The sequence below is a fragment of the Streptopelia decaocto genome, assembly GCF_964273445.1.
Source record: "Streptopelia decaocto genome assembly, chromosome: 1".
Lineage (NCBI taxonomy): Eukaryota > Metazoa > Chordata > Aves > Columbiformes > Columbidae > Streptopelia > Streptopelia decaocto.
In genome coordinates, this window is record NC_138663.1 from 74,990,642 (window position 1) to 75,013,529 (window position 22,888).

Consider the following 22,888-nt stretch of genomic DNA (forward strand, 5'->3'; position numbering starts at 1 on the left):
CTGAGCATGTTTCTGTCAACATCAGTGCAGCAAACTGCCATTTAGAAAAGAGGGCTGCATTTGCCTCTCAGCTATTAGAATGTCTGGATTTACCTCCTCACTCCTCTTGCTGCTGTTTATAGTTTACATGCAGAAATGTGGTAAGAGCTGTACTACTCTCGCATGTCAGAAATTGTATGTTTTCAAAAATGACAGAATGACATCCACTAAAAGTCATACTGAGTTCAAATAATTTTTAAATGAGCCCTTCATTCACCAGCATCATGCTGGCTTTCATAAATTTCCCCCTCTGTATATTAGCTCTTTTGGCATCTCAATTTGCATTTTGCAAGATTAACTTTTTAAATGGCCAGCTGTCACCTCAAAGTTTCAAAGCTCTTATAGCAAGAGGCTTTTCAATAGGATATATCATTCTCCACTCACTTATCTGAAAGATCTTGTTTTCACTTCCAGAAGCGGGCAGCCAAGGCTTTATGATATTGATTCTTCATCCCTAAAAAGAGCTATTTTTTGGCACTGTTCTCCTGGGAGAAAACAAAATAAAACGAAACAAAACACTTACACAGGCTGAAGTCTTCTGTCAGGCAGACCACTACATCTTCAAAGAAGCTTCCCTGAATGTTCTTTAGTATCAAAGTGCCTCAGCTTGACTCATCTGGTGCTCATCTTGGGTCATCTGAGATAAATACTTCTGTCTCCACAACAACTCAGCCTTTTGTAAGCCTGGTGAGAAAGGTTTGGGAAGGGAAACATCTGACAGGCCTGATTCCTAGCAGGGACAGCAGCGTCCTTGGAGGTCTTAGTAAACTCCTATACCCCTGCCCTGCACTACTGAATTGCTGTTGTGAATTACATTTTTACTCTTTCACTCTTTACAGACATTGATGAGTGCTTGGTGAACAATGGTGGCTGTGACCATTTCTGCCGAAACACGGTTGGCAGCTTTGAGTGCAGCTGCCAGAAAGGTTATAAACTTCTCACAGATGAACGGACCTGCCAAGGTAATACTTCCTTTATTTTACAATTGGTACAATGAGGATGTTATTTTCAGTGAATTATTTTTGTAATTAAGTCATTTGTACTACAGGTTTTAGTCTTACTGTCATATGAAGTAAGGTTAGAAAAGACCTACCAGATTTCCATTTTCTGAGATTGGGTTAGAAGGTTTTTGGAAATGTTTCAATGTTTTTAGTAGTGGGAATGCCAGTGTCCTGCTGAAGTAGGAAAATCCATGTGGTGTAATGGAATAGGCTCAGGGAAAGAGCCTTATGTTCAAATCTAATTTGCTATGATCTTAATGGGGCAGAGGCTTATCTTACACCACAGTCACTTGGGGTAGCTTGCTGGAATAGAGCATTTGCAATATTTAAACTGAATAAATAGTCTAATTTGTGAGCTCACCGTTGCCTGACAGCATCTGTTTATGGAGCAATAACAGAGGTGTTTTGTGAGAATTCAAACGAAGTATGTTTTGTATTGTTTGCTGTGCATGTTGTGATTTGTTCTCCAAATCATATGATGTTATATATTCTATGACTAATTAAGTTCATAACTTAAATACTAACCATGTACCTTTGGAGAAATGACACTTTAAGCATTTGAGCTCTGTAATTTAATTTTTTAAAAGCCTCCTAGAGAAGGCTGGAGATGAGCATGCATCAGCAGAGAGGCAAGCAGAAGGAGAAACATATTCAATAAAATTTTGTACAGGAATTGCCTTTTTATGAGAACATAACTATTTGCATGGGTTTTGAACATGTAACAGTTATGAAGTCCAAAACAGCATTAGTATTTGAGCGCTTCTTTGTTCCTCAACAAAAGAGAAACAAAGGTCTGAAGGTATATATGTCATTCAAAAAAATTTCCATTGTATCTCATTTGTACTTCCATCGTCTGAGAAGCCTGCTCCACCCTGACTGTGTGATTAGACACAAAGGAGTCAGTGCAAGGTTGGTTGCAAGCTGAGGCAGGATGCGAAGAGCTGAGAGTGACACAGTTAGTGCCACATGGCTGGGCAGAAATAACATTGTAGGATCACGTCAGACAAGGGTATGTCGTCAGGTGTTTATGTACCTACTAAAAATAGGGACAAAATGTTAACAAGAAATGTTCCCTTTGTGATATATTTAGAGATAGTTAGGAGTACTTTCTGGTTCATGAATTTTAGGTGTCATCACATGCTCTCTCACTCTGGTATCAGTTAGAGGTTTCACCACTGAAGTAATTGTAATTACACCAGTGAAAAACTCAAAAGAAAAGTCAAGCCCTGCATTCTTGTTAGGCAAGAGCTGGTGCAAAACTTATTTGTTCATTATGAGAAGTCTTAGTAATAGGCTTTGAAAGCTACCTGTAAATAATCAGATCTCTATTGTGATAATGGGAAACTAGAAGCCGCTCTGTAAATGTTGTTCAGCTGAGTCTTGTTTCTTTGTGTGCGTGGGCTACTGCATGAGTGAGTTGCCAGTAACAGTAAATACCATGCAAGGAATAAAGCAGTAGCTGATCTCCTCTCCCTTGTGTGATCAGACGTGGAAATAAAAACATGATTTGGCCATCCTACTTTTTCCGTTGTCAGTGAGCAAGGACAAACACTCTGTCTGCCCTTGTCTCTGTCATGGTACTTTGACTGATTCATCAAGTATAGCTTATCTATTGCTGTAACAGATAGATTAGTGCAAGCCCAGAGAATTTCTGGGCTGGAGAAGTTCCTCCAGTCCTAGAAACACTGGTTCTTCATACTGTGAAATGGGGAGGACAAAGTTATTTCTTGTTTGATGTTTGAGGTATTTGGGCCCCAGAGACAGCAAACGTGGCATGATGCCTGCTTTGTGGACGGAGCACTGCAATAATTTAGTTCCTGTCTGGTGCTTGAGGTGATAATTGGTAACTCATTTTGTCAATAGGCCTGCTAATAAAGAAAGAAGGAAAGTGACTATAGATCAAGAAATCACTGATGTATGAATCACCTGTACTTTGCTTCTTCCGCAGCAACAAGAATATAGTTATTGGAAGTGGTTATACTTACTAATGTCAGGTCTGACAGAAAAATGTGGTTTGTGGTTAGTGATTCTGCTGGAATATAAATCATCCATGGGGTTTTTTGGTAACAGCCAGTCAACACTGACCATAGAACTTTACTGAGAGATTCAGGAAAATTTATTTTGGGCATGTTAGGCTTTCCAATGTGTGAAATAGAAAGTGTAATTTGTATTAATAAAAGATTCTGTTGTTCACCCGTTGTTTTGATTCATAATAGAGTTTCTATGACTTACAATCTTACTGTCAACATTGCCGTTATCCTCTGGTTTTCATTTTAAAAATAAAGATTTCTTTCAGTTATGAATCAACATGTTTACCAAATCCTCACTTAGGACCTTAGAGGTTTACATTTTTTGGACCCAAGTCCTATTTAGTTCAGGTGGCCTCCCTAGTGTATAGGGAGTTCATCTCCAAATGAGTAAATCACAGATGTCAAGGAACATATTCTGCTAACCTTAGGCAAAATGCTCATGCAAAGAGCTAGTAAGCTTGCCTGTTTACGACCTGCAGAACCCCTGGATAAGTCTGTGACCACAGGAAATAATCAGTGAAGAAGAACAAAACCATAAAGTTACAGTTTGTGTTAGCAACATTTTGCAAACTGTTAAAAAATACAAGTAAGCCGTTGCTGCATAACTTGCTTCATATGATCATTAACTTCAGCACAAAGCAATTTTACATGTTTCAATAAAAAGCTTTCTTCATATTCCCTGTGAAATTCTGAGGTTGTCCCATCTCACCTCATTTCCTTGATGCCCTTTCATTGTAGACCTTCGAGCCGACTTTAAGATTGCAGGGAAATTGTATCAGAGTCTCAGACTTTGTTCTAGTTGTTTGCAGAGCTCCCACTGCATTATACCAAGTGCCTTACATGCATTCATCCTCCCTGTGAAGAGGAAAGTGTTTCTCTGTGTTTTTCAGGCAGGAAGGGTGAAGCCAAATATAGCAGCTTGCCTAAGATCACACATATGAATGCCTGCACTGCCTGGAGAATAAACCTCAATTTTTTTGTAAATCTGCCCTCTGTGAATCTGCCCATTACAAGAAATTTTCTTCCTCCTGTGTTTGTGCTCATACCCTGATAGGAAAGTTCATTGGTTTTCAGGAACTCCAAAGCTTTCTGCTCACTTGGTGCCACTAGCTTGCCACTCTACACGTAGAGTACTTGTGTAAGCAGCCCTTGCATTTGTAAAGGGCATTAAAATGTTCTGCACTTGTCTGTTTACAGCTAAACCATTTTTAGCCTCAACTGCGAAGAAAACCATTGTCAATCACAGATTACTTCTGCTAGGGAGTGGTTCTTGTGCTGTGGCTCCCTGTTAAACAAGGAGAATGTGGGAGTTTCCCTTCCTTTCCCCTACCCTGCATTCCAGCCATTTAAAAGGAAACTTATTTGTAACCCAGAAGGTGAAGAAGCCACATTGCCCTGCCAGTGATATTGTGGAGACTGATAGCTGCTTTCCCAGAGTCTCTCTTTTCATGCAGACTTAAAAATAGATCTTTTTCTCCTTTGACGACAAAATCACTGTATGACAATACAAAACCCATCTCTTGTGTGTTATTTTAACAGATCCCTTAAGTCTAAGGTATTTTAAGTTCTTATATACAGGAAGAAATGGTTGGATCTGTTTGTATAAATCTAGCAAAAGAGGCCTGCATCTCCTTTGAGCACATGATACAAATAACATAGCTGTATTTATAGCAAAAAGAGCTTCTGTTTGTAACCTTTGTGGTAATTAACAGCAGGACAACAACTCAGATTAGTTTTAGAGCCACATCAGCAACAAAACAGCAAGCAAGACTGTTTAAAGCAGCAATGAATGTGTGTAAGCGCAGACATAATTACCTTAATCCTCAGCCAATATGAGTTTTAAAGCCAGTTAACTTAATTGCTTATTCAGTTTCTGTTTGTTGTGCAGTGATCTCGAAAAAAATTGAACAATAAGCACTCTCTCTGCTCCACTCAAGTTCAAGCTTCATTAAGCACCCAGAAAAATGTGTGAAATTCTATCATAAATAATTTGCTCTTCCTGCTGTAGGAATTGCCTTTAGCAAAGCAAGATGAGGAGAAACAGCACATACGTTTGTCATAACTTTCTCCAGGGAGTGGTAGAGTTGGAAAGATGAGTTACATTCAGAAAAAAAGTGCTTTAGCTGGGAACATCCAGTGATCAACACATAATACTTTGGCCTGCTAAATCTACACTCTTGCCCTCTGCCCTTCCCCACCTCTGTCCAAAATAGAGCCAGGTCCTCCTGCGCTGAGGAATTTAAACTTTTCCAGGGGGCAGTTCAAGGCATTTGCGTCATTCTAGTCCACTTACAGCCTCCAAAGCAGGCCCAAGTGGGGCTTCATGATTGCTAGATCCCATAGACATGATGCTCAGCCGTAATGAAGTTTGCCCAAGTAGCCTTTTCACGAAGCATTTGAATTGATGAAAGGAGGTGCCTGTAAAAGGAGATGATTGTCCACTAGACAAAAGTACCTCTGGGGCTTGTGAAATACCTGCGTGGGCCATCTGGCATTTTTGGGACATCTTTAAGGCCATGTGTTTACACACAGGAGGTGACAGTATATTTTGCTTGCTTTGATGTATTGCTTTGATATATGTAATAGTCTAAAACTTAGTTATTCTTTACTACCTTTCTACCAGATTTTAAATGAATGTGATCGACTCTTTTGTAACTTGGCACTGGAATACAAGGCCTCATAGTCTGCTGTTGATAGTGCTGGTGTCTGTCTAAAGGATATTTAGTGATGCAGGTTTATACAACAGGAAATCCTAAACAGAATTTGTCTCCCTAGCTTCACGATATATCAAATTTTCCCTATAGTGATTTTCTGTGGACACATTTTGCTAGAGGTTTGGGTTTTTTTAATGCTACAAAGCTATCCCGTAGAAGTCCAAGTATAGCTGATTTTAGGTGCTTTTTCCTCTCATTATGAAAGACATGAGCATATCCACTATCAGATTTGCGTATTTGGATGTTTCTTTCCCTCTTTTAAAACAAATGTGTTTCTTGTATGCCCGCCTGTATCCCCACTTTCTCTGTCCCCAGCCTCACTACCACACAAGTGTTCCTTAAAAACTTGATGCTCATGGAGTTGAGCAACTGGAAATAATGGCTGGAGCCAGGGATATTGTGAGGAGATACTGAGGCAGTTTTCTTAGTAACTGTCAGCATGTCTCAATGCTGACCTGCAAAACACCTCAGACCTTTTCCCAGCTCTGTTTTTTTGTTTCTCAGGTTGTCTCTGAGCAGACTTGATGAGTGTAGCAAGTTTTGTGATAGCTTTCTGATATGTTACAGGATATATCTCCTAACTCTTGCTGTCCACAACTGTTTTTTACTTCTGATGTGAAATAAGATTTGAAGTCAGCCTCAGACCTTCTGTGTTAACCCACTGCCGCACAGAACCGTAATCCATGCAACCCTAAAGTAATACTGTTAAATGCCTGACCTTCCTCTATTGCCGATTGGGTCTTCATTCCAGATAATTCAACGTGATTAGACCTGGCTGACCCTATGATTGATCTGATGGTAGAGGGATGCTTTACACAGGGCTCCCAATGCATAGTTGTCAAGAAAAGCCTTTCATTGCAGAATGAAAGAAAGAAAGAAAAATAACACCTTGAAAAATACAGTAACTGTCTATGATCCAAGAATCCTGCAGGCCTGGTCTTGAAACATTGCCACATTAACTGGATATGTAATCTCCTTTTATAACATCCACCTTTTCACTTATTTGTACAAAATATGCACTATTAGCCTTCCAAAGGCAAGATTTGAATCTCCCAGCATGGTATCTCCATTTTGAAAATGGGTATGAAATGAGGGATTAATCATACAGGGAAGGACAGATAGAAAGTGTTTGTGGGAATTATTTTTGGCCTAAAGTAGCCCACAAAGATTAGCTACAATGATCTCACTATACTCCTCTGTATGGAACCATTGATGATAAATATGGCTGTACAGGACCAGTTTAAACCCAAATAAATCCGTGCATCCACACTGGCAGCACTGAATCACCAGACATGTTTGAAATAGGGTGACCAAATTAAAAAATAAAAAAGAAGCCAAAGACATTTGCACCCTTGGGTTACATGACAGTGACCTGCCATCCACATTTGATCATGTAACCCAGTAAAGCAACTGGCCTTGTCCCAGTCACATAACCTGATGAAGGTCTCAGGATGAGGATACACCTCTTGCACTGATTTATACAGGACACAGTCACCCATCTTAGACTACTCAACTAAATGCATGGGTAGAGGTTAGGCCTGGAACATCCATCCCTCTCTGTCTCTCCTTACATCATGAAAATGGAGGACAGGGAGAATCCCATGTCCTGTGTCCTGTTTTTAAAATCCTGAGGAAATTCCTTGGAATAGCTGAACAGGGCAACTTTCTGTCATGACTCTCCCAGCCAAGCCAAGCTGTCTTTTTACCTTACTGCTACTCCTTCAGTTCTTCTTGCTCTGAGTTATAGCTGAATGTACCCTCCTGCAGTCCCAGAGGTAGTGAGCCATAACACATGTTAAATGCATACAGCAGCACCATACAGCAGGGAAGAGACTGATTAAACCCTTCAACTAATCCGTTTCAGTGCAAGAACTAGTGTTTCATGTAAATTAGTGTAAAAGGCAATGGGAGAGGTCCAGACCCCTCAGATTCAGTACATCAGCATTACTGTTGGGCTAACTTTCCAGGGAAAAATATTGGAAAGTTTTACTGTTGATCCACCCTCTCTCTTTGCTTTTCTCCCCCATTAAATAAATAAAAGAAGCAGATGTTCAATTAAAGTGTCATTATTTAGCCTTCTCCTTTCTGGAGTAGCAATAACACACAGCTATATAGCCAGCTGAGATGGAATTATATAAAGAGAACACCAGCAGAAATTTTACTGCTTGACGTGTGGTTCATTCTTAATATTTAAAGCAAATTTTTACCTGAACCCACACAAATATCTCTCTGAGGTTGTTACCCTCATGGTCAGGACTGAACTGTAGCAGGTGGAAAGTGTTAGCACGCCCTTAGGGTGCTGCTGGATGAGTCCTTGCGAGGGAGGTGGCAGCAGGATCTCGGAGACTGTTTGCTGTCTGGGGTGAGGAGCAAGCAGGCTTACAAGTTCCCTTGGTGGCTTTTGCCTGAGTTTGCATGTGCATTTGCTGTAGGTTTTAGGTTTTCAGCAGTAAGAGAAAATACCCAGGGCTTCATTTTGTTCTCACTTACAGGGAAGGCTACTGTACTCAGCAGAGTTACAGTGCTGTCACGCTAAGGGAACCTGCTGGTCCTTATTATCTTCAGCCACTTGAGCAGGGTGGTGAGTCAGTGCCAGTGAGGTGGTGATTATTGAGAGAGGTATGGATGGACTCAAGCCGTTCCCCTAGCAACACTAATTTCTGTGATACACATGAAGGAAAGTAATTTTGCTTTGATGCACTCATATACACATCAGGTTAGCATGCCATGAGATATAAAATACATTGACTTGATTTTCAGCCAGTCCAGCTGAGTCTGGCCCAGTATGTTTAGTTGTGTGGACACTTGGTATATAAACAGCAGTGCTAGTTCAGCTGCTCACGTAGCTCAAGAACCAGGAAGAATCAGTGGTGCACTGGAGGAGATATTGAAAGCTTCTTGTGGAAATCAGACTAGCTCGCAGGAAGAAAATTCAAGATGATTTCCATCACTGATGATCATTCCCTCTGCAGATTTTCTCTGAGGCATTCTGTGTCACTGAGCCTTACAAAAATATCTTGCTTATGACAAGCGCCATATTGCTTCTAGCATCAGATTAGAAAAATACTCCGCTGGGAAGCAACATGTTACACTGTCAATAAAAGGAATACTTCTCAAACCTTTTCTGTTACACATGGTGCTTGCTCTTGGTGTCAGTGAGATTGTGAATAGTGGTACAGTCTGCCTTTGTGAGAAAAAAAGGGGTTGCAAGATCATAACCAGAAACAAGAAATGCCCCAGGCATGAAGTAAAAGCAGCTCTAGCCAGTACAAGTTTGTTTGCCAAGTGATTGTATCTCCCATGTTGGTTGTAGCAGTTAAGTCTGCTGAAACATGAAAATAAATACATCCCCCCCACCTCCAGTTCTCCTCTCTGCAGTACAGTGTTATCATAAGTTAAAGGACAATTTTATTTGGTTGCTGCTCCTTGGAAGAATTAAACCTCACAGTCTAGGCTTTAAATCAATTTCTAATGCGATGAGACCTGGTGTGGGGAAGGCAGATGGACAGATTATTCCACCTCTATTTTCCATGAAGCTTCTGACATGGGCTTCTGTTGGAAGTAAGATACTAGATTAGTTTGACCTCAGGTCTCGTTCAGTATGATAGCTCTTATATTTGTATGCTAAAGTCTATAAAGTATACTGCTATCAAATTGCCTTTTACAGCTCTGTCTGGCCCCCTCCCCTTGCTGATGTGTGTGGGAAGCCAAGCAAAACGTTCCATTAGTGTTTAGAAAGAGAATTTGAGATATATTTTGGTTGATGTTGTAAGATTTATGATGTGTATAGTGCAGAAATTATTTTACTGGCCTAGAATCATGTTATGTATTAATGAATTACCAGGATATGAGTCAGCCTTGGAACAGTTTGAGCAGGAAGGTAACATTATTCGGCAAACAATAATTTGTTGATAAATAGTGCTGAAAGCTGTAATTCAATAGGAATTGTTCTTAAAGAGACTCAGAGAAAGACTATATGTATATATATATTCTCCACTGTTGCAGTGGTGCACATTGAGATAATGCTCTGTTTCCACGTTCAATCATTTAACCACCTTGATTAAGGTCAGATATCCTTTACACTAAGTGCTATACAGGTTTGCAATAAAATGACAACCTTATTCCAAATGTTCAGGAGAGTTTTTGTCTGCTTGCATCTATCCTTCTGGGCCTTTTAAAAGTGCCCTGTTTCGTTTATTTTATTCTCATGAGAATAAAAGCCTAACGTATTGAAGCAAAGGGGTGTGATTTTCTTCCAGTAGCCCTGTTATGAACTGCTACCACTTGTTTTGATAACATGGAGATAAGGCCCTAGTTAGGACAGGTGAGGTGAAAACAAAAGTCTCAGCTCAAAGATTAAGAGGCAGAGGAGGGGAGGAGTATCTTCTGGGGTTTTGCTGGGTGCAGGTTTTTTAATGCGTATTTGCAAAACATTTCTGTTAGTGTTTCTGGAGGGATACCTGCCGTTTCTTGACTCCACAGAGGCCAGCCTTTCTGGGCAGAGTTTTGAAACAAGCCTTTGGAGTAGAGCCAGAGAACAGCTGTTCTTGTGTGTGTTCAGTGGCCACTGACTTCAGCAAGAGCTTGAAGTAAGCTGGGAATGAACAGCCAGGTCCACGGGAGGTGAAGGGAACTGCTGCATTTGAGTTTTCAGTTGAAAACTGAAACCGTGTTATTGTACTTGCTCTTTCAGCACCATCAAATAACACTGGGCACATTTTCACCCAGACTAGGCCCTTGTTCCTTCAAGAAGTCTCACTGGCAGCTCCTACTAAAGAGTGATGGAGACAAGCACCCTTGGGAAAGAGAACCATTTCCTCTTTTCAGAAACAGGTCTAAAAATCAAATGTATTGCTGGATAGAGGGACTATTACTTGCTTGATGCAGAGAGGGTAAAGCCTTTTTTCCGTTGCCTCGTCAGACTGTTAACTTCCTCTCACAGTGTTGCTGCGTAAATAATGGCTTGAGCAGAGTGCAGACTACTAAACATGTTTCTGTTTGTAGAAAAACAAATAAACCTGCCTGAAGTTTCTTTTAATGCACTTCTACTCTTGATATATGACTTCTCCTACCCCAGGCACTTGAAGTAGTAGCACAGTTTATTGCCATAATAGCAACAGATAACTCAGCTTGCCTTCGCCTTCAAAAATGATAGATGTTGGAAAGGGATACATGTTTGTTTATAAAATCTTGGCAAAGTTTTGATGAAAGTACTTTGTTTTCTCAAAAAATGTTGGGAAAGTATTGACTTCAATTTCATTTTAGATTGTCCTAGCAAAACAATAGTAAGAGGATAAACGTAATAGGAGCCAAAGCCAATTGCCTCCTACTGGGTTCCTCAGATTAATAGAGGAGCCTGAGCACAAGTGAGCCCTCATGCATTGGAGAGCGGTGGGAAGGATGGAATAGAGCCAGATGATACGTAGATGCAAGAGCACAGGTAGTGTCTGGGAAGTCTACAGACAGTCTAAGCATTGACACAGCTTCAATCTCCAATTTCAAGATCTTCATCAAACAGAAACTTAGCCTTTTGCCTTTCTTGTCTCTAGATCTCTTTCTCTTTTACCCTCGTATCCCAGCAGATTCAGCTGTCAAAGCCTGGAGGCGCTTGTGTTACCACTAAGTGATTGTGTCCAGTTGTCACATGTAGAAATACCCATACAAGTGAGTTTGGTCAGATGATCTTTATTTTCGTACCATAAATAATTCTGTTTCAAAATCTTGTGTCAAACACAATCTATACAATAATATGAGAAGCAAAGAAAGGGAATGTCAGAGATGCATCAGGGATGGTGGTCTCGGGGATGGTGGTCCCCCACATCTGCAGAGCTTGTTTCACGTAACAATGAAGATGTGGTTGCACAGACTGATCACTGAAGTGCTCATATGGGTCTCTGAGAAGAGCTGCCATCTGAGAGCTGGACATCCTCGTTCCTGAAGTGCTACAACTTTGTTGGTGCTAGCGTACAGAACGGATTTGACATATCACAAATACCATCAACTGTAGCTGCACTTTCATTCTCCAGGTTAAGCATTCAGATGTACAGTTTCAAGTCAGGCTTATTTATCACAGCTCTATTGACCTTTCTCTGATTTGCCGTTACCGAAAGGCTGCAAATGTACTTAGACTTTCTCTGTCACGTGGCCTTTCACCAAGCAGTTTGAGCCCTTCCTGATCCAATAGTGGGTAGTTTTTGTAACACTTCTGAAAAAACTATGATCTGACAAAGTGCTTAGGTCAACTAATTTCATATCAATTTTAAAAGTAATAGGTTCACAAAATGGACAATACTGTTAGATGTACTTACGCATTTTTTATCCTATTAGCTTTGGTTGTATTTGGAAGATACCAGTGCTTTACTCAGGTTCAGATCCATTTGGTGCATTTTTAAATAATTTAAAAATCCTTTAGAAGTCCTTTTAAAAATTGTTATTCACAAAGATAACAGTAAGAAGACAAAATAATATGAGAGCAAGTGCCATGAGCCTATGGTGAAGGTAAGCGTGAGGCAAGCAATAGCAAAAACCAATAATGATTTGAAATCTTCCATTCCAGATGCCTTTATAGAACACCTCCCTTGGCTCCCTTTGTGTCTGTGACCTTGGGCAGACTTACTAATTTTATACCATTGTGTCTAGTTAGTAGTAGGGGGGGTTTTATGTTCCATAAGAGACCAAGCAAACTTTCTTCCCTGCAAAAATAATTCCTTTCTTTTTTATAACTTCTCTACTTGAAAGTGTCTGCAGAGCTGTCTCTGGTGGTTGGCACAGCTCTCTGCAAACCCTCTGGGGAGACTCCCCTAGCTGAGGGTTCTTCTGCCCTCTCTGCTGCCTTCCCCTGTCTGAGAGCAGAGGTGGAACCCTAAAGTTTCTTTTCTTGGAGTACATGAATACTCAATCCGAGGGTGTCTAGAGGGTGTCCATCCTGAGAGGATGTACAGAGGGTACCACATGGCCAGATGTATGGGCACCTTCGAGTGGTGATCCTCAGCTGCAGCACAGATCTGGGGCCTCTCACCAGCCCCAGGAGCTCACACATTCTGTGCAGCTGGCCATTAAATCACACACCGGGTTGACTAAGGTTACCTGTCAAGTGATTTCACAAACTGAGGGAGAAGCCATGGCAGAGTTGGTTGAAATATGGTCAGAAGCATCAGGATGCATTAAGCTAGAAGGAGTTCTGGATGTGTTTCCTGAAGTGAGTGACCAAGTGAGGTGTCTGCACAGAAGAAACAAACCTACCTCATTAGCTATTAAATGTACTGCTGCCTGCCACTCAGAAAGCCTCAGGACCCAGTGTTGCTTTTCTCATTCCTCTCTCTGCTAGAACAGCTGACCAAATTCAGAATTGCTGAGCAGTTCAGCTCAGCTGAAGAAACAGAGGAAGAGGGAAGTTGGGCTTGGCACTTCTGAGGCCTGGCACCTCTTCCTCCTCAACAGTCCCGTGAGCAAAAGCCGCCACTGCTGTTCTCCAGCTCTCCTTGCAGTACTGAGATTTAGCAAGTAGTTTTGCACAACCATGTTTAAAATATTCGAAGAAATTATTATTTGCCAGAAAGGGAATTTATCAGGTAATCCTCTGCCATTATTCTGGTTTTCAGTTTGGTGCTGCTTACAAAAAAAGAAGGTGGTGTGGTCTTTAGTAATACCTTTTTTTTTTGTCCAAGAGAAGAGAACTAATAATGTAATAATAATGGCGGTGATGATGATGTATTTCATTATAGAAATGTAAAAACCCTTAGGCCAAATCCCACCAATGTATTCATTGACATCCCCAAAGACCACAAAGTTAGATGCCAATTTTTGCCTGGCTGAAATTGCCAAATTCTGCAGTTTCAGTCCAAAACCATAAATCTTCTTAGCCCCTCAGGCAAAGCTTTTGGTGATTCAAAAGCAAACAAACAGTTCCATGGCTGATTCATGAAGCAGAACAAAACCATACTCACTGACTGGGAGCAAAATTTGCTCTGCAGAGCTGACAGGAAGGAGAATGTATGGTGGTCAGTTGACTTGGCACGTGTGGTAAGGAGAACGCATAGGGAATAGGTATTTACTGTGTTAAGATGTCGTTCTGCAGCCTCATTTGCAGACTCTGACGAAGCCCTGAGGGAAGTTTGTGGGAGACAATAAGCTTGCGGACTTTTTGTGTGGAGGAAAATTAAGTAGGAAATTTTTGAAAGAAACTGAAGAGGGAAGGGAAAATTCATTTGTTGGTACGTGAGATCACATAAAGCTCCCTTCGAAGAGTTCCTAAAGAGAGGATTGTATTTACTCTGGAGAGGGAGCAAACAGTTCAGTCCTACAATTTGCCAAGTCTCATTTTTTAACCAGCTTTCCTTCTGTTTTCAAATCCCAGAGATAGCACAGTGGCCCCCAGAAAATGCAGCTGGTCTCTTTTGATAAGATCTGGTAGCAGAGATCAAGAAAATGAGCTGCCATTTGCCTTTAAAGACTCTCCCAAATATATTGTCTTGTTCCTCCCAATGGCAGTTCCCTTTGCTGCAAGTTGTAGGTAAACAGTGGGAAACCATTTGCTCTGATATTAATGAGGGTGATGAGTTTGCTGGGTTAAGAGTTGTCCCCTTGGTGTATAGCATCAAAGAAGGATCTGACTGCTGCAGTTCCTCTGACCGCTGAAGGGGCCAATGAAAGATTACTGTCTGCTGAACTGAGCTGCTCTGGTGATAGGAATTAACAGAGGCAGCCAGCCAGGCCAGGGGAACTACTTAGTTGGAATCCTGCTTCCTTGTGTGTAATCTCAGACCCAACAAAATAACACGAGAAATATATCAAGAGGTACATGCTGATTCCTGGAAGGATCAGGTATGCATTATGCTCTTTTAAGAGAAATTATTCTGCCTTCACCAAATTTAGCAATTTGAACTCTAAACATTAAACCGATGGAGAAGACTAAGAGATCAGTCCAGGAAAATACCTAGACAATCCTTTCTGGAATAGAGACGATTTTGGACGTTACCAAGCAAAATGGCTAGAGGCTGCTTAAGTGCAGGAGATCAGACTAAGTAAGCATGGTCATCTTACTGGCATTAAATATACTCATTCTATCAAAATAAACATCCAGTTTCTATCCACACTGCTAGGACTTGGAAGACATCATTCAACATCAGACATGTAGTAGAAGTGTGAGAACACGCAGAGAAAGGAGGAATCGGTGATGTCCAGATATTCCTTAGAGCAAAAGAAGAGGATCTAAAATCATCAGACCATAATGACAAACAATAGACATAACTGTGAGTCCCTAAAGTGCACTTGCAGCAGAGTGTTAATACTGCCTTTAGTATTGGACAAAGACAAAGACACAGCCTCTGTATAGGAGTGATGGTTAGCATTTTGAGAGCATCAGGAACGGAAATACTGGGTTAATGAACTTAATACAGGTACAGATAGGCTGGAAGGGAGATGAAGACAAGCTGTTGTCAGGATCTCAATACAATGAATAAAAACATAGAGGCATAAAAGGATACTGAGGCAAGGAGGCAGAACTCGGTAGATGGTCATGCTGGTGGTCCTTAGTACAGCTGTGGATTGAAAGGGATGGGATTCCCACTCCAGGTGTTGCATACCATGCAGGATTAAACAAGTGGGAACTGTGGCCTAGTTGCATCTTCCAGGACATTTGGCTGCTTAGCAGAGCACTTCTTGCTTAGCCAGCCTGGAAGAGCTGGAAGGCTCATGGTCTGTGGAGACCCTACTGCTGTGGCAGAAGCTCCGGCTGCCAGGTGGCTTGCAAGAAAGCAGCCATTTCCCTGTGTTGAACCCAGAGGAAAGTATGTTTTGCAATTACTGAAGTCCATGTTAAGCCACTGCTGTGCCAGAGTGTTGCTCTCTGCGGCGGCAAGAACCTTCTGTGGATTGCAGAGCAGAAGTGAACGTGAGCCAAATTTCTGCAGTGGGAACGTGACTGGAGGCAGAAATGCATGACCCTGGCATCACTGCAGGTCCTCGCTGATTTCTGTGGTTCCCTTGTGGAGCGAGACATGGGCCTGCTCATAGCATTATTGCCTAAATCTGTTGCTAAGGATCAGAAACATAATGTTTGGTACAAGTGAATGAGAGGTACAACTAAATGCTGTGTCTGGTCTGAGGAAAATAGATTGGCTCTGATTTGCTACAAGCTAACTTCTGTTCCTGAACTGAACCACAGCAGCATGTTTAAATAATGCGTGGAACAGTGGTCTTACCTGTATTAGAGTGAGTAGCAACCAAAGATTCTGCAGATTTTGTCACTGACTACTACTGTGTGCCTGTCCGTGAAGCTGAGTAATAGTAGTTTCATTTTGTACTGCTAAATCCTTGAAATACCTCCGCTGTGGGAAGCTTACATAATAAGTCACAGGTTTCTAATTATTTATTGCCTCTGTTTTGCAGGTTTCTTTTGCAGTTTATATACATTTACTTGCTTTACTGCCACTTTGCATTCTAAGAACAAATCATCTTTAATAAAAAGCACATTTCCTTGCAAGCAGAATCAATTTCCTTCAGAAGTCTTTCATTCCCCGATTAACGTGTTACATTTGGTCTTCACTAATTACATAGTTAACTGTGAGCAATAAAGTTCTTAAATAAATAAATGCTCCGGTCCAGGTCAACGTTAGTCATAATGGACAGTTTCCCACTTCAGTTTCTGAAATACAAGATGTGACTGTGCTACTTAGGCACTTAGATTCACATTAAAAGCGTAGCAATTAATGCCAGATCAGTTTTTTTTTCTGCAGGTCATTAGTATGTTACTAAGAATTAAGTCTCAGTGCCAAGTTGACTTTGATTGCAAGTCAGTAAGGCAGTGGGAAGTCTGAATGGGTGTGGTTGTTCCATTACTTTTAAAGATTTGGGGTTATGGCTTTTTGGGGGGTGCCTTTTTTTTTTCTTTTTCTGTTATCCTGCCCCAGAAGCACTCAGTGGGAAGGTAATGAGGTAGAAGGTTTGTACATTACTACATCTTTCTTTGCTTCCTCTTCATTGGTTTTATTATTGTAGACTTTGAAACCTAAGGAGAAGTCAGCTACAAGCCATTACTTCTGGTCAGTATTGGATGTGTATTAGAGAGTTACGTTCTCAGACAGAGGATGCATTTTTACTAACTGTGAACAGCGGTAATTCACTGTGGATTAGAAAACGTGAAATGTGGTGGAAACCCCATCGTGTCACTGCTGTAGCAAAATAATATCCTTCCCAATACTGAATTTAAACCAGCATTTGTTGGAGAACATAGCTTGAATCATGACTCCCTATGGCCCAGCAGCCACTCAGATTAAGATATGTGGTTTCCCTAATGTCTGTCAAATATTGTTGGAAACCACGCTGGCTAGGCTGTAAGGTGAACAACATTACATGGGTGGTATCAGTTCCCTGCAGAAATCGAAGGGGAGGAGGGGAAGACAGAAAATAACTTTCAGCCAAAATACATATAAAAAAGCATTAGTGTTTATTTTAAAAACATCATGTAACACTTCTTTAGAGTTTCTATGTATGTGTGCTTAATGAATGAGAAAAAGGAGAGGCTCTGTTTCTCAGAGGAGCCGATGACTTGGAGGCTGGGAAATGTGAACACAAAACGTTCTGAACTAGCCTTGAGTTTGGCTTGTGTGCACAATTAGTTGAGTGGGGTACTCCACACTGAGTCCGCTTTTGGCTTGGCAGTTAAAAATAAACCAAGGGTGTGTGAGACAGACAAAATAAAACTATGTATTATGAGTTTTTGCATTATGAGAATGTGGCTGCATTGGGAGATAACCCCACCGAATTGAGCAGTGGCTTTGCTGCAGGCCATGGCACCTGGCCCGGGGGTCAAACACCATTAATGCATGAATCTGAAAACCACAGATTCCTTGCTGTGTGTGTTCTTAGCAGCATCCTGGGCAGAAGTAAGGAGACATATATAAATCTTGCTGCTGTAATGAAGGTTTACTTAAGCTAACTGGGAGGATTGGGAGTGTATGGAGTCATGACTGTGATAGCATCTCAAAGCATTACTATAATATTGTGACCTTTTTTGGCTAAAGTGTGCTTTAGGGGTGTCATAAGTTGCTTCTACTGATGAAGGAATTGACAGTAGATATAGAGATTTCCTTTTCTTTTTATTTTGCTTTCTATTTCTAAGCAAAAAGTATTTCTTTTCTATTGTGTTTGTACTTGAAATAGTATATTTAAATTTAAGGTATATATTTTGCATATGGCAGTGATCTAGTGTATACTTGATGTCTTGCCTCACTGAACAGAGTCAAATCAAATATGAGTTCTTTGCTTACGGTGTGCAGAATCATTAGACTCTGCAATCTGTCCTGAATCCCTGTTGTAGCTTTTATTGATTGTCTTTGAGCCCGGCATGTCTTGCTCTTTGTAATACAATAGAACCATCAAACAGCAGTGATCTCCCCTTGCCATGTTTATTTTTAGACTACATGGAAAATACTGCAAGCGGGAAGACCAGACTCTTATTCAAGCATCATATGTGGCCTGTGTTTTGGAAGGAGGCTCCCAGTTTCATAAATTAACCTAGTCACTTAATGGATGTCTCAGAGAAAAGCTGCCATGGTGACCAATAGTTTTCTCTGACGAACTTCTTCACTTGTTATTAATATTAACAAACAAAATTACATTATGGAAGAAAGATGGGGGAAATCCTTATTTTTGCAGTAAAACTTTAATGCGAGATTGTGCCAACTGGGCATTGAATTGTTCAGTTCTATAACCACAACCGCTGAACCACTTGTGTAGCTCTGTGCGAGTGAATTTTGCATGTGTACTCTCTGTCAGGGAGGCAAGCAGTTTCTAGTTCAGTTTGCAAGTCCTCAGAACTTCTCTATTTAAACAGTGCTGTTCACCAGCCTCGCCTGTAAATGTTTAGTGTTGAGCTGCTTTCTTGCAATGCTAACGCTTTTTGGAAATGTCCTGCATTACATTTTAATTTCCTGATCACTAGTTTCTTTTTATTACTCTGCAATTTATTTTAGAGAAGAAGGCAATGACAATCAAGAATATAGGGGACAGCATTTGCGGACTGGAAACAGAGTACAGAAAAGAGCTTTTCACTTCAGAGCTGCTGGTAGGAATCCAGCTCAGTCTCAGACTTAGCAAAAAATCATTACTGTGTGGTGGCTTCTTGGTGCCCTGCACTCTACATCCACAAGTGAGTCAGTGTCCACATCACACAAACCACCAGAACAATTGCTGCTACTGTAATTGGGAGTCTACTGGCAGCACCAGTGGAAAGGGCAGGGACTTGAATGAGCATGGAGAATGAGCTGCTTTCTCCCCGCTCACTCAGGTCACCTCTGAGACACATCCTTGTGAGAAAACTTGGAAGAAATTTGATCTCTGGTAGCTCCCCTTCTGGAGATAGATGGAAGACTTTACTTTCCAATACTGACAATCTGACATGCAGTAACGAACATTATATTCAAGAAAAATAAAGGTCATTATGGGATCATTTAATTAATGAAAGCATGAACTAAAATAAATGCTAAGTATGATTGAAAAATGAACAATAAAATCCAAGTGCTGACTTGAAATAATAGGAACAGAGCCAAATAAATATTATCAAGCATGACCACCATTGGCAACAATTTCTTCCCTCAAAACATAGGGAAATCCTGCTCTTTTACTAAACCATCAAACAATCTCTTTGAGTTGAATCTTTTCTAGGCAAAAATAAAGGGGTGCTCCCACTACTTGAACATTCTCTTTGAAGACGAGAACGTAGATTGATAGAAGAGATGTTGGACTTTATTCCGCCTTAGATGATGCCTTGGAAACAGTGGCTGGAAGGAGAGGGCTCTCAGCAGCACAGGACACCATAAAGAGAGGACTGGGACTGCCAGCATGAATGTGAATAAGTGATGGAGGTTGGAAGGGACCCCTGGAGGTCACCTGTTCCAACCTCTGAACTTGGCACTTCCACTGGGTCATCTGCTGTGAAGTAGGGTGGTCCTCATCTTAGAATTTATATGCTACCGTTAGTAATCCTAAAAAAAAACTTGCCTCAGGCAGGGAACTGATCGTGTACTAGCAGAGATGAATTTAGCCCCATAGTTCCTGTAAGCTTCAAAGAGTTAAGCTCTGAAGATGTCTCTTAATATGCTGAAATGACACAATCCCATATGCTGATTACAGTGGTGAATGTGATATGAATTTTTGACTAAGTGAAAGTAAAAAGAATGTGTTTGATGTCAAGTAAGTGCATTAGAAAATCTGAAATGTTCTGAAACAGCTTGGACTATTTGTGAATTCATGCCAAATTCAACTAAAAATAGACTAGAAACTTCAAGTTGAAGTTCTCCACTGCAGTTCCTCGAAAACAAAACATTTTGACTTTTCATGTTAAAACAGTTCAAAAACTTAATTTAAATAACTTTAAATTATTTTAAGAGTGCCACAGACACAGAAAGTTCATTTCTCAGTATTTATTTTGGTATGTGGGAGTGGGGAAATTCAGAGCAGCCCAATAGAAAAATGTATACATTTTTGAGTGTGTATGTGGGTTTGGGTACATGTAGTTGGACGTGGGGGTTAACCACAAAACCAAAAGAGAAATTATTTGCTCTCAGTTCTCTAGCTGTAACCAGCCACATCTCTGCTTTTGTATGTTTGGGCTTCTCTTCAGTAGATATACCAGATCATGTAGTGTTGTTTGAACGGAAGAGGCAAGATTTTGGTACCCACGTTCATTCCCAGTTGTGTGGTAAGCCAGATTGGAAGCCTGGGGCTGGCAAGGTGAATACCAGGTGTAACTCCTGGCTCCTTAGTCTCTTACGAGAGAAACCTGTGTCGTGAGGGTGGTGGGAAATAAGCACATCCTTTCAGGGTAAATATGGAGAAGTATTGTGGAGCACCACGAAAGAGTGAGGGCCAACTTCAAAGTTTCTGGGAGCCAGGTGATAACAGCGCCCAGAACACAGATTTCAGAGTTTAAAAGAAAAAAAAGGCTCAAGAGGATTTCAGCATCCTCCATCACACCAGCGGTTTATTTTAGTGGAGAGTACATGGTGCATATTTTTCCCTTTTCTATGACCAGTGATGAATTCCTCAGGGGACTGGTGATTGTGCCGGCAGACGCTGCAGGGAGCCGGGGCCCTGGGGCAGCGCCCGGCCCTGCCCTCCCCAGGCAGCCAAAGAGGGGGCGAGGGGCTGCTGGTTCAGTGAGGAAAAACCTGCGTGGAGGCTTTTCTGCCTTCCCTCAGCCAAGGCAAGACGCTGAATTCAGCAGAGGTTGAATTTATGAGAATAGCAGCAGGAGGTGGGATGGGGGGTGAAAAAGCTTTTAATAGGAGCCTTTGTGTTATAATAAAAGTGTTTGTTTCAGCATCTCTGCCAGCCAGTGTAAGCCACGTAAGTTTATGAGTAGCTGATACTGCATGTAAAAGAAATGCATTTGTCCATTTTGAGTGCCTGTTAGTTGGCAAGCAGATGACTGGTCATATTATTAGGTAGCCTGTTGTTTCCACGGGCAAAGAGGGGTGTGCATCCTTCTTAATGCGAAGAAAAACCTGCAAAGGCCTAAGCCGTAGTATGTAACAACACCAAGCAGCGCGTGTGAAAGCAATGCATAAACCCCAGTGACTAAAGTAGTGCATAATAAGGTCGCTCTTGAGAAATATGAAATGATTTTGAAAAAGAGCCTTCCAAGGTAAGTCAGAGGCCAGAAAATGAACTGCTTTTGTAAATTTCCTGCAATACCTTATAGTGAGCGAGATTACACATGAATGAAACCATGATGGAAGATTTGGCTTCTAATGTATTAAAAATCCTTTAAAAGTGTAACTGCTGTGTTCATTCCCAAATCATTTTGCTTTATGTATTTACTTAAAGAAAACTAAAACAGTTTGCAATTTCTGTGTATTCAAAAACTGCATGCTTCCAAGAGCGTAAAGGAAACCTTAAAAAGAAATTGCTTTCAGAACTCAAATAATGATATCTTAAAAGGCATAAGAAAATGCATTCAAAAGGAAATAGATGTAGAAAGAACAAGTGATTGTGATGCACACATAAAAAGAGATGCATACATTTTTGGTCATCATGTGTATTTCATTTTGTGTTATGCATTTGCCCAAGCAGTTGCTTCCCACATTGTGAATTCTCTTTAGTTTGAATGTTTTAAAATACTTAAAATTGGAGGTCATATAAAATATAGCTGTTTTACAACATTCTAAATTTGTGCATAAACTCTCACACAGATTTGGGGTTTGTGTACACATGCACAAAATCTTAATTTTATATTTCTTTAAGTTAAGTATTTGCATTTATAATAGCACAATGAGACCTAGAATATTTCATTAAACCTCAAAGTGTATAAATAGTCCTTGAATATAGGAATTGGGTAGCACATCCTTAAGTATTTGTGAATGTCCGTGTTTTTCAATCACCCACATCTTTCTAAGCATGTACAACATCAAAGTCCAAGTTACACAGCAATGGTGCTGCTCAGGCACCTCTTAATAAGCAACTCTAGAAAGTGTGCAAGCTATTAAAGGAATACTGTTATACTGTTAAAGGAATACTGTTATACTGTTCCATTCATTTATATCTCCGAAATATTAGAGGAATGTGATTTTTGTTCAAATTACCTCTCTTAAATAATGCCATTGGATTAATTTCTGTGACCTTTCAACAGAAGAAATTAGTCACTGAAGAGGATTCTAGGAAAACCAAATGTCTGAGGATAAAATTCACTCAAAACTGCTGTTATTTTGCAAACAGTGCTATTTAAAGTACCTTTAATGTAATGGTTTTCAGCACATCCATTCTGTGATGACTGCTGTCAAATAACCCTTTATGTCGCCCTGCTCAGCAAAACCTTAGTACTATCAGCAATGTGCTGTTGATTGCTTTCTTCATAGGCTGCTGGATGGAAGAGACTGTGTAAATAAGGGTTTCACATTAGTGAGCAGTGATAATTAGAGATGCCTGACTTTTTTAAGGGTAAGAGGTCAAATTTTCTTGCATTAGGTGTTAATAGAATGTGGACTTTGAACTGCGATTTCCTGTGTCTGAGGTGCAGCCCATCCATTCCCAGCTTATTCTCTGGTGGTATTTTGCCTTCCCCTTGGTAGTTGTGCGTGTGTCTGTACAGTCTTGCTTAGGCAGA

General features: G+C 40.7%; 1 protein-coding gene across 1 annotated transcript in view; it reads left to right on the forward strand.

Moving 5' to 3' along the window:
• SCUBE1 (signal peptide, CUB domain and EGF like domain containing 1) overlaps window positions 1-22,888 on the forward strand; it is a 205,805-nt gene that overhangs the window by 156,505 nt on the left and 26,412 nt on the right. The window contains exon 9 of the mRNA XM_082051669.1: window positions 879-1,001. Within this exon, the coding sequence (XP_081907795.1) occupies window positions 879-1,001 (123 nt within the window). The remainder of the gene's footprint in view (window positions 1-878; window positions 1,002-22,888) is intronic.